The 13,109-nt window shown below is 42.8% G+C and overlaps 1 protein-coding gene across 5 annotated transcripts in view; it reads left to right on the top strand.

The window, feature by feature from the left end:
* kirrel1b (kirre like nephrin family adhesion molecule 1b) overlaps positions 1–13,109 on the top strand; it is a 106,417-nt gene that overhangs the window by 74,582 nt on the left and 18,726 nt on the right. For all 5 annotated transcript variants that reach the window (XM_061797933.1, XM_061797932.1, XM_061797931.1 and 2 more), the window contains exons 5-11: positions 1,453–1,603; positions 2,491–2,596; positions 2,681–2,829; positions 4,711–4,838; positions 5,766–5,892; positions 7,895–7,995; positions 12,858–13,074. In XM_061797933.1, coding sequence (XP_061653917.1) covers positions 1,453–1,603; positions 2,491–2,596; positions 2,681–2,829; positions 4,711–4,838; positions 5,766–5,892; positions 7,895–7,995; positions 12,858–13,074 — 979 coding nt within the window. The remainder of the gene's footprint in view (positions 1–1,452; positions 1,604–2,490; positions 2,597–2,680; positions 2,830–4,710; positions 4,839–5,765; positions 5,893–7,894; positions 7,996–12,857; positions 13,075–13,109) is intronic.

Below are 13,109 nucleotides of genomic sequence, written 5' to 3'. Positions count from 1 at the left end.
AAAGTACATATTTTGTAGCGGACGTGCTTTTGTAACAGACTTTTATAACGTGCTTTTGTAGCATGTATGTTTTTGTAACATACTTGTTTTCATAATCATTATAATCATTAAAGACAATTTCAATAAAACGGACATATGTGTTTTGAAATATTTTAATGTGTTTTTGAAACATACAGATTTTTTTTTACATACATAACATGATTTTGTTCCATGTTTTTGTAACCATTTTTTGTGACAGGCGTTTTCGTCGACAATGAACATACGTGCTTTCATAATCACTAAAGACAATTTAGGGTCTTCAGTCAACCTGAAATAATGTATGTGTTTCTGTAACAAAAATGTTTTCGTAATCTGGTTAACAAGTGGGATGTCCTAACCTTTTAAATGTCATCATTTGCATTATGTGAACACTTTGCCCTCTTTCTCCCACCTCCGCACTCACACACACACACACACACACACACACACTCTCCCTCTCCCTCTCGTACAGTCAACTTCACATGTGAAATCATGCCTGGGAGCTCCGCCGCAAACACACCGGCTCACATATGCACACGCAGTAGCAAACACTGACTCACATACTCCAACACACGTTTTGACATCTCACACCCATCCGTGCATTTCACATTCTTTTTAAACACACGCACGCACGCACACACATACACGCACACACACACACACACATATATATATATATATATATATATATATATATATATATATATATATATATATATACACACACACACACATACACAGCAGCTGAAATAACTATTTAACACGTCACCATTTTTCTCACTATCACACATAACTTAATTTCTGATCTTATTTGTTCTACTTTCTTTGTGTGTATGCATTACTTGGGTTGTTCCCAACATCTGGTGAAATCTTCATGTCAATAGCACCTTTGGAAATATATTTATTGAGAAAAATGGTGACGTGTTAAATACTTATTTCAACCACTGTAATTTGAATATCATGGAAAAGTTTATTTATTTCCATAATTCCATTCAATAAATTTAACTTTCATAGATTATAGATTCAGGGCCCACAATTCAAACAATTTCAACTATTTATTTGTTTATTTTTACATAATTTGGGCTTCCAGCTCATAAAACCCACGAAATCAGGAATTTAAAAACATTACCTAATACCGATAGAATACCTTTGGGTTGATTTCAGGTGGACAGTGAGCCAGACCTTCTCCTCCGACATCAGTGTGTGACCTCACAAACATGCTCCTGGAAGAATGGGCAAAAAATCCCATAAACTCATTCCTAAACCTTGTTGAAAGTCTTCCCACAAGAGTTGAAGACTTGTTATAGCTGCAAAGCGTAGACCAGCATCATATTAAACCATATGGATGGAGCGAATACTTTTGGCAATATAGTGTATATATGTGTGTGCGTATTATATATATAAATATATATAAAATTGTTCCTGTCGTGACAGGAGGTGCTGCCTGACCGGAAGAGGGTGACCACCAGAAGCTACCTGCCCATCGTGCCGTTGGACATCGACAGCCACAGCAATTTCACCTGTGTGGCCAGCAACCCGGCTGTCCCCATTGGCAAAAGGGCCAATGTCATGCTCAACGTGCACCGTAGGTTCTGATAAAACTGCCACAAACATCCTTGATAATACAGTGGTACCTTGAGATACGAGTGACCAAACAGTTTTCTACAGATATAAGCTATTCGGCTAAATTCTTTCTTCGACGTGTGTTGTGAGCAAAAAATATGAGCACTGTCTGGTGCCAGTCAACTTAAATCACTCCACAACAAGCAGCACTTTGGCAGATAATGAACAATTAATCAAATAAGAGGCATCAAGCTGTTTATTGCTACTAAAAGTTGAGATTTCCTTTCAAACTAAACATAATAAAAAAATAATTACACTTTGTTTATTTCACCAAACCACATAACTTTGCCTTACTAAAGTCTGCTAGCTTAGTGCTAACACACAATGTAAAACGTCAAAGGAGGGCCAACTAATAGCGTAATTTCTTATAAAACTGCTGCTAACATCAATTCTAATATTGCTAATGAAGGCCCAGCTTTGATCAAACTGCTGCTAACATACATGCTTATACCTTTTATCAAGACATGTGGCTCAGTTCTGATAAAACTGCTGCCTTAGCAACATCCATGCGAGTTATTTTAATGCAGATATGTCGTACAGTTCTGATAAAATTGCCAGTTTAACATCTTAGCTAAACTTTACTCTAGACATACTGCATTGGTCAGTTCCGATAAACCTTCCTTAATTGCCAATACTTTTATTGAATACGTTCTCCATTTCTGTTAAAACTGCTAATTACATCCATTCTTATAATCAAGGCCAAGGTCTGATAGAACTGCCACTTTAGCGACATCCATGCTCATATTTTTAATGAAGATCAGTTGTTTAGTTCTGATAAAACGGATGCTTTAGCAACACCCATGCTAATACTACTTACTAATTATCCTCAATATTTGGTGCTGTCTACAGATCCACCGACGGTGACTTTGTCTATTGAGCCTCGCTCGGTTCTGGAGGGCGAGAGGGTCACCTTCACCTGCCAGGCCACCGCCAACCCGCCCATCATGGGCTACAGGTCCGGAGTACTGGAATATAGGGCCTCTGCCATACTTTGCAGAGTAGATTGACTAAACATTACCATCTACCGCATCTCCGCCAGGTGGGCGAAGGGTGGCGTGCTGCTAGAGGGCGCCAGAGAGAGCGTATTTGCCACCACGGCCGACCACTCCTTCTTCACCGAACCTGTGTCCTGTCAGGTCTTCAACGCGGTTGGCAGCACCAATGTCAGCATCCTGGTGGATGTACACTGTAAGTACCAAAGACGTGGTCTTTGGATCCTGTGAATCTGTGTTCCAGAGGGCAGGTATTCCTATAGTGGCTCATTTGGGACAGTGTGAGAGTTTTAAAGAGACAGTAAAATAGCTGCATTTCCACCTTAGTCTCTGCCCAGCAGGGTATTTTTTTCCCCCAATAAATTGTCTGACTTCCTATCCGTCTCAATCAGAATCAGAATCAGCTTTATTTGCCAAGTATGTCCAAAAAACACACAAGGAATTTGTCTCCGGTAGTTGGAGCTGCTCTAGTACAACAACAGACAGTCAATTGACAGAGAACACTTTTGAGACATAAAGACATTGACAAAAAACAGTCACTGAGCAATAAAGGGTTGCTAGTTTTCTGGTAATGCCGATACATTTTTATTTTTTTTGACAATTGTGCAAAAAGATGTCCTCTCGCACTTAGAGCAGTTCGAAAGACTGATATTGCAATAGTCTGGTGCAATGACCATTGTGCAAAGGGCGCCGAGACTTCAAGCGAGTAGTGCGATAATCTAGGACAATGTTGATTGTGCAAATGTTGCAGATACTCCTCAATCAGTGTGCCAATGGAGCAGATGCTACTCTGGCATGAGTGGCCAGTATTGGTCAACAACAGATATGCAAATAGTGCAACGTGGCGAGACTACTACAGTGAGTGCACGAGTAATGTATAATTGGCCCCACAGAAATGTGACAACAAACGCAAGTCAAAAAATTGCCAGCATGTTGTGATGGAATTGCCTACCTACCTATTTGACAAAATGCCAGTTTCATTGTTTTCCTACCTATTGAAATATCTCCAAATTACCAACCATCCTGTATATTGACCCGCTGTACATACAGTACTGTACATTTCACCAACCGGTCTTACCAATCCGGTATATGCGAATTTATTTCTGCATTTGGTAAAATGGGTCAAAGCACTTCCTCCCGGTGAATGGCAAAGGCGGCTGTGACAAAGCAACCGTAGGGACTTTAAATGTCTACGCCATTTTTTAAACACAAGATGTCACCACAAAGCCACCAAAGATGACAATATTCGATGTTTAGGCTTCGTTCATGTGATATACATATGGTATATCATATATGTATAAATAAAGATGTAGTATAAATGTATTTAACTTCTGTCAAAAGACACCAGCCATAAAGAAAATAAAATTTTAGCAAGTTCGCCTTTAAAAAAAAATAATAAAAAAATCATATACTCAAATTGTAGTCACGCTCGTTAGGATAGCATACACAAGAAGTAAGCTATCCCGTGTTCAGGTTTTGGTCACGTGACATTGCGCATGTCGCGGCTTCGTCAGATTCATTACCTACCTACCTGCCTACCTCAATTTGAGGCAATATTTCCCATAGGAAATAATGAAAATCCAATGAATCCATCCCAGACACCCAAGAATATTAACAAAAAAAATACATTTTATAGAGAATAACTATAGTTTACAAACTGAAAACAATGTGAAACATCAATCCATTCTCAACAACGCTTATCCTGTTCAGGGATGCGGGGTGCGGGAGCCTATCCCAGCTGACTTCAGGCGAAAGGCAGACTACACCCTGAACTCGTCGCCAGTCAGTCACAGGGCACATATATACACAGACAACCATTCGCACTCACATTCACTGAGTGAGAACTGAACCCATGCTGCCTACACCAAAGTCAGCCGAGTGTACCACTACACCATCAGTGACTACAATGTGAAACAAATACAGTATAAATGAATAATGGATTGGCTAAATTAACATTTAACATCACTTGTACCTTTACTGAAGACTTGATGGCATATGGAAGAAAGGAGGAGGGGAGACAGGTAACCATCTTCGTACTTTGAGTTTAAGTTATTTCTTGAATTCTATCGTGTTTCAGTTGGACCCATCCTGGTGGTAGAACCCCGGCCCATCGCGGTGGATGTGAACTCGGACGTCACACTGAACTGCAAGTGGTCTGGAAACCCCCCGCTTACCCTGACCTGGACCAAGAAGGGCTCCAACATGGTGAGAATTTGACCTACTCTTCTACCTAACTACCTCTTGAAATACCTCCCAGTTACTGACTATCCTGTCTCCCGACCTAAATACTTTACCAGTTGATTTGTCAGCTTGACTTCTTACTACTTACAAATGCATGGTTAACTACCAACCTAACACACCACCCTTCCGATCTACCTACCTACATACATAATGTACATTCTTACTTACTTGCCTGTTTACTTACCATCTGGCCTTACTTCCTACCTCCTGACTAACGTATCTTCCTACTTATTCGCAAATATCAGGTTTAAGCTACCTAAATATCTGCTTAGTACTTAAATTCTGACTATGTACCTTTCTATTTACCTACCACTCAGCCTGTCTACATAGCTACCTACAGTATTTACAATGTTACTGGAGTTTAGTTAGGGACTTTCTCTTCCTCTTCTCTTTTCTTTTTATTACGCTACATCATTCCCAGTAGAACTCAGTGCTGCCCGACATGTTTTGGCACAATATGGTACTACACTGAAGGTCTGCAATTGTAAATTCTGACTCTCCTGTATACTGTAAAAAGGCGACACGTTATACAGTTGGACAGCAACACAAAGGGGATACCCATATCACAGGGTAATACTCCAGAAACTCTTCCATCAGTGTTTAAAAAAAAGCCTGACTTCATAAATGTTTGCTTAGTTGTAAAGTAGACACTTTGTAGAAAGACTCTCCGTGTCCTAAATCTTTAATTCATGCCCAACAGTTTAAGAGAAAGCTCCAGGAGAAAAAAGCTAATGGAGCCTGCTGAGTAAATCAACATGTTTTATGAATTAAATATGCTGCTCTCGCTCGCCCTGTCTGGCTCAACTACGCCTCCCAAGCAGACTCTGCTGTTTACTCTCGTCTATGGTTGTCTATGTCTCTGCTTATGTGTCCATGTCGATGTGTGTGCAGGTGCTTAGTAACAACAACCAGCTGTACTTGAAGTCAGTGAGCCAAGCGGATGCCGGCCAGTATGTGTGCAAGGCCATCGTGCCGCGCATCGGCGTGGGTGAGACCGAAGTGACGCTCACGGTCAATGGTGAGTTCCCATCTACCCGGCCATGTACCACTACCTACTCACTTTCCTTTTTACTTACTTACCGTTTGACTTACCAGCCTCTTTGACTTCCATCCTGCCTTCCTACTCACCTTTTTGTTTACTGTGATCCTAATTTTTCACCTACCTGTCTCCTATCAACATACCTATTTACCCACCAGTCAGTGTGACTTATGATCCACCTCGCTGCCGATCTAGCTACCTTCCTACATACAAACAGTGGTTCCTTGACTGATGATTTTAATTTATTCTGTGACCATGCTCTAAGTACTCGTCTAGAAAGTCCTCTTTCCCTATTGAAATGAATGGAAATTCCATTAATCCATTCCACCCACCCAATAAAAATCAACAAAAAACAGTTTTTTAATAAGCAAAAATAGCACTGTAAATATTATACTTTATAAAAATGTACGGTAATAGCATAATTTCATAGAATGTAAAGATTTAACCAATTTGTGCATCATCATTAATTCAGTGAGTGACTCCTTCTCTTGTGCACTAGGAGGCAGTTTAACATACGTATAAACAAAAAAAGACAGTCACAACTGCTGAGTAAGCTGCAGTAATATATGTTTTTCAGAGAGGATAAATAATATATCCCTGTGAGTATTCTTATGTGGTCTGTCTATATATGTTGCTGCATTGTTTGTGTTCAAATATCCATTACTTAAAGGCTTATAACACAGCAACATTGAATGCTAGTTTCTTTACCCCTTATATGGCATTTTGCATTGTGTGTTAGCATTAAGCTAATGGACTTCATATAAGGCAAAGTTGTGTATGAATGTATTGTTTTAAATAAACAATGTGTAATTCTCCTGTTTTATTTTTAGTTGACAGTAAATTTCAACAGAGCATGGCAATAAACATGGAATCAAACAGATGAATCTCTTTTTTTGAAAAATTGTTCACTATGTAAAACTGCTGCTTGTTGTAAAGTGAGTTTAGTTCACTATCACCGTCTAGTGGTTGTATCTAAAATTTTTGCTTTTAAGTCAAAGCAAAAAATCTGACGAGTCGTATCTTGAAAAACACAAATGTCAGCACACTTGTAAGTGGCGGTACCACTGTGTACTTACCTACATATTTATCCTGACCACCCATTGGACTACTTAGTTAACAATTAGGGCTGTTCAGGAATCAGTGGTGACTCGAATTGGGATTTGATTCCGCCTAAAAAAAACAGACACTGAATCAGAATTTTCGGATTTGAATCACAACATTCAAAGAATAACATACTACTTATTTTATTCTGACAAAGAGCTGCAACTGCTGCCACGTTACAATTGGCCTTTGTTAATGGCCGACACCATTTGGATTTACTGCGCATATTTTCTGCGTATGTGAGCACCAAGATCTCTGTAGAAGGAGGTGTCCGATAGCCTAGCTTGAGCAGCTGCACTAATATTCATGGCAGCCCCACAAGTGTAGCCAAAAAGCAGCCATCGCCGAGGTAGACAGCGACTGCGGCAGAATGAATGGGAGAAAGTTCCTTCAATACAGCATGGCAGATTGCGAGGGCTAGCCAGCTTGATAGCCGGCTACCGAGGTAGCAAGGAGGCAGCTGGACCCAGCCACTGAGCATTTACGGCACCGACAGGGGAAAACCAACTCTACTTTTGTCTACGGTATGGTGAAGGATCCTAGTTAAAGTAAGCCATTTTAAAAGAAAAAGAAAAACCTTTCCAGAGGGAGGAGCAGCAGGCAAAATGTGCCGCCGTACTCCCTTTCCGGTTCAGTAGACAGTTTTTTAATATTTGTATTTTTCATTTGTTGGACTATGTCATGTCTTTATTTCGGAAAAGTACAAGGACTAACGATTCGATTCTGATTCGGAAGTCATTCATTACTGTCAATATGAATAACAAATCGGGATTCAGAGGGCGAGTCCCAGCCTTACTAACTATAAAGTTTCCTTCCTACCAATCTTAGCCATCTTCCTACCTTTTGGCAGTTCATTTATGTTTTGCTTTGCCCTGTCCAGGCCCACCCATAATCTCCAGCGATCCAGTCCAGTATGCTGTCCGGGGTGAACGAGGCGAGATCAAGTGCTACATTGCCAGCACACCCCCACCGGACAAGATCGTAAGTTCATTCACGCTGAATCAATCCCTCTTTAACGTCTTTTTGACCATATGAAAAGTAATCCGAGCAGGTTACCGGCAAAAGAATACAGTCGACTGCTCAACGTTTCATGCCAGCTCTACGTATTATGCATCGAGTGATTTTTTTCTTTGTGTTGCATCCCCAACCTTTTGACTGCAGCGTGAGTTTGATTCTTTGAAGGAATGTGTTAACCCTATTTTTTTCTCTTCAAATCACACTTGATGGAACTACATTTCTAGCACAAAGTGACGGCTCATTTCAAAGCTTGCATGCGTGTGAACACTTGCACCCAAAAAAACGACATTTCAGCTGCACCCCTCAGCGGCAATTATCCAATTTTTGCTGCGCCGACATGACAGAAATCAGAGCTTTTAGGAGGCTTCAGAACCCCCGCCGCATGGCCTTGGAGCTGTGAGCGTATAATGTGATACGACATTATAGTCGCGGCTTAATGCACAGACACAAGGACTTATAAAAAATGGAGTGTGTGGTGCGTGTGTGTTTGTGTGCGTGTCTGTATGCACGCTGCTAGATCGTCCTAAATAAATCCGTCTGTGTGCACATTATTCTCCATAAAGAGAGTAAATCTGCAGGAATTTACGCGATGGAAGTGACTATCGCTAATGTAAAGCATGACTAATCACATTTCAGTGCTATTTTAGCCGTTGCAATCTCGGTAACGCGAGTTAAAGCACACTTTAAGCTTGTGGTGAACAGTCTTTTTCTGGACTTGTCTACTTTTTGAGAATATGTCAATCATTATAGACAACACCAAGGATGTCTTTTCCACCTCCAGTTAAGAAATTATTCAGTTTAATTATGATACAATGTGATACACCCAAATTACAATGCGATACATTTCACTCCAATTACCAGAGGCGGTCCTGGAGCGGGGGGTATCAAGGGTGCTGTGGGAGATTTGCCTCCAGTAAAATTAATGTCAAAAGTCTATTTGCCTCCAGAAAAATTCATGTCAAAAGTCTATGCGCCCTGTCCGACCGCCCGTCGTTTGCGCACCCCTAGACAATCGTCAAGTGGCACTCGACACCCCAACCACCCAACCCCCTACCCCCCCAAAGAATGCCGCCCAGGGCCCATATCAGAAACCCCCCCTGCCAATTATGAAGTGATACCATTTGATTCACTTCAATTACAATATGACACCATTAACTCCATTCATCCATCCATTTTCTGAGCCGCTTCTCCTCACTAGGGTCGCGGGCGTGCTGGAGCCTATCCCAGCTGTCGTCGGGCAGGAGGCGGGGTACACCCTGAACTGGTTGCCAGCCAATCGCAGGGCACATAGGAACAAACAACCATTCGCACTCACAGTCATGCCTACGGGCAATTTAGAGTCTCCAATTCATGCATGTTTTTGGGATGTGGGAGGAAACCGGAGTGCCCGGAGAAAACCCACGCAGGCACGGGGAGAACATGCAAACTCCACACAGGTGGGGCCGGGGATTGAACCTGGGTCCTCAGAACTGTGAGGCTGACGCTCTAACCAGTCGGCCACCGTGCCGCACCATTAACTCACTTAACTTAATTTATTGTGCGATTCACTCCATTTATGATGAGAAAATTCACTCTGATTACGATGCAATTCACTCCAATTACAATGCTATTCTCTCCAATTACGATGTGATTCACTCCAGTTACAATGTGATGACATACGATTGACTCTAATTATGATGTAATATGATTAACTCTTGATTGCGAGGCAGTACCATACTATTCACTCCAATTACAATACGATGCACTCCAACTGCGATGTGGAACAATTCACAAATTACAATGGGATATAACACAATTCACTCTAATTATGAGACAATTATTTTCAATTCCGGTTTATCATAATCAGAATAATAATTATTTGCCAAGTAGGTCAAAAACACACGAGGAATTTCTCTGCGGTAGTTGGAGCCGCTCTAGTACGACAACAGACAGTCAATTGACAGAGAATATTATTGAGACATAAATAAAAAACATTTAAAAACTGTCACTGATCACTAAAAGGTTGCCAGTAATATGGTAATGCTGGTGCAATTAATATTATTGTTTTTATTTATTTTTTGACAATTGTGCAAAAAGATCCAGAGTCCTCTAGCAATTAGAGCAGTTTGAATGACTAATAGAGCAATAGTCCGATGCAATGACCATTGTGCAAAATGCAGTTTAAAGTGATTATTAATGCGATAATCTGGGACACGTCGATTGCGCAAATGTTGTAGAGTGGCCAGTATTGGTCAACAACAGATATGCAAATAGTGCAGCGTGGAAAGACTACTACAGTGAGTGCACGAGTAATGAATAGTTTTCCCGACAGAAATGTGACAACAAACTCAGGACAAAAAATTGGCAGCATGTTGCAATGGAATTGTAAGTTAACTGCTTAAGAAGTTAATGGCAAGAGGGAAGAAGGTGTTGGAATGTCTGCTTGTTTTAGTTTGCATTTTTCGGTAGCGCCTACCTGAGGGAAGGAGCTGGAAGAGGTGGTAACCAGGGTGTGGAGGGTCCAAGAGGATTTTGCATGCTCTTGTTTAGTTATGGCAGCGTGCAAGTCCTCAAGAGTGGGTAGGGGCGTACCGACAATCTTTTCAGCAGTTTTGATTGTCCTTTGCAGTTGGAGTTTGTCCTTTATTGTAGCAGCACCAAACCAGACTAACCAGACTAAGATGGAAGAACAGAGGACTGATTCAATGACCGCTGTGTAGAACTGCCTCAACAGCTCCTGTGGCAGGCCGTGCTTCCTCAGAAGCCGCAGGAAGTTCATCATCTGCTGGGCCTTTTTGAGGATGGAGTTGATGTTGATCTCCCACTTCAGGCCCTGAGAGGCTGTAATTCCCAGGAACTTGAAGGTCTCGACGGTTGACACAAGGCAGTTGGACAGCGTGAGGGGCAGCTGTGGCGAAGGATGCCTACTGAAGTCCACGATCATCTCTACAGTCTTGAGCGTGTTCGGCCGCACCCACAGCTCCAGAAGCTCCACTTCCTGTCGATACGCAGACTTGTCACTGTCTTTGATGAGGCCGATGACTGTGGTGTCGTCTGCAAACTTCAGGAGTTTGACAGCCAGGTGCGTTGAGGTGCAGTCGTTCGTTTAGAGAGAGAAGAGCAGCGGAGAGAGGACACAACCTTGGGGCACCCTGGTGCTGTTGGTGCGTGTAGATGAGGTGGTGTCTCACCTGCTGTGCCCTGCCCGTCAGGAAGTTGTAAATCCACTGGCAGATGGCAGGCGAGATGCTGAGCTGGAGAAGCTTGGAGGAGAGGAGTTCGGGGATGATGGTGTTGAACGCAGAGCTGAAATTCACGAACAAGATCCTCGCGTAGGTCCCCGCGCCATCGAGGTGTTCTAGGATGAAGTGCAGTCCCATGATGACAGCATCCTCCGCAGACCTGTTTGCTCGGTAGGCAAACTGCAGGGGGTCCAGCAGGGGACCTGTGACGCTCTTGAGGTGGTCCAGCACGAGGCGTTCGAAGGACTTCATGACCACCGATGTCAGGGCTAGTCATTCAGACCCGAGATTGCAGGTTTCTTGGGGACTGGGATGATGGTGGAGCGTTTGAAACAGGATGGTACTTCACACAGTTCCAGAGATCTATTGAAGATCTGTGTGAAGACTGGAGCGAGCTGGTCCGCACAGACTTTGAGGTAGGATGGAGACACAAGGTCTGGGCCTGCCGCTGTGTTAATCATTTGTTATTTGAAGATGAGTCTCACATCCTGTACGTGGCTGGTCAACGCAGAAGTCAGAGGTGTGATGGTGGTCGATGGTGTGGCTAAGTGGGTGAAGGGTGTGAAAGTGTCCTTTTCAAATCTGCAATATAAGGTGTTCAAGTCGTCGGCTAGTCTTTTATTGTTCTCAGCTTGGGAGGTTGGTCACTTGTAATTGATTACCGATTGTAATGCACGCCAGACTGATTTAGTCGTTAGCGATAAACTGTTTTTCTAATTTTACTGCATAATTTCTCTTTGCAATGTTAATTTCTTTAGTCAGCTGGTTTCTAGCGCGATTATACAGGGGCTTATCCCCACTTTGATATGTGTCCTCTTTAGCCTGGCGAAGTTGCTTAAGTTTGGCAGTGAACCACGGTTTGTTTTTATTGAACATGCGAAATGACTGTTGGTATACACACCTCTTCACAGAAACTGATATATGATATGAGAGTGTCCGCATATTCATCCAGGCTGCCAGCTGAATTTTCAAAGACACTCCACAGATATATTTCAATGTGGTACAGTACAATCCACAGCAATAATGATGTGATATGTTTCACTTCAGTTTTGGAACGATACTCCTGTGTTCAATTACAATCCGATCCACTTCTAATGTGCATTTAGGGAAACTATCTCAAATGATATCCTGTTTGGCACGGTGTGCGAATGGTTAGCACATCTGCCTGACAGTTCTGGGGACTGGGGTTCAAATCCCAGCCACACCTGTGTGGAGTTTGCTCTCCCTGTGCCTGGGTGGGTTTTCTCCGGGCACTCTGGTTTCCTCCCACATCCCAAAAACATGCATGGTAGGTTGATTGGAGACTCTAAATTGCCCGTAGGATTGAATGTGTGTGCAAATGGTTGTTTGTTTCTATGTGCCCTGCACTTGGCCGGCGACCAGTTTAGGGTGTACCCCGCCTCCTGCCCGATGACAGCTGGGATAGGCTCCAGCACGCCCGCGACCCGAGTGAGGAGAAGCGGCTCAGAAAATGGATGGATGGATGGATGGATATCCTGTTTTCAAGTCAGGCCATCGTGCCATAGTCAATTATAACAACGCGTCAGTGGATATCTGGCGAGGTGACATGGCCCATAAAACCTCAACGACGTGTGTGTGTTGTAGGTGTGGGCGTGGAAGGAGAACGTCTGGGAGAAGGAGAAAGGCACGCTGATGGAGCGCTACACGGTAGAGCAGAGCAAGCCGCCTTTGCAGGGTGGAGCCGTCCTCTCCACACTCACCATCAACAACGTCATGGAATCAGACTTCCACTCGCCCTACAACTGTACCGCCTGGAACTCCTTTGGGCCCCGCACCATGATCATCACCCTGGAGGAGACCGGTATGGAAACACAACAAAAAGGCAATTTTGTCTCT

This window comes from Phyllopteryx taeniolatus, chromosome 14, assembly GCF_024500385.1.
Source record: "Phyllopteryx taeniolatus isolate TA_2022b chromosome 14, UOR_Ptae_1.2, whole genome shotgun sequence".
Lineage (NCBI taxonomy): Eukaryota > Metazoa > Chordata > Actinopteri > Syngnathiformes > Syngnathidae > Phyllopteryx > Phyllopteryx taeniolatus.
This window is presented reverse-complemented; position numbering and strand designations above follow the sequence as displayed.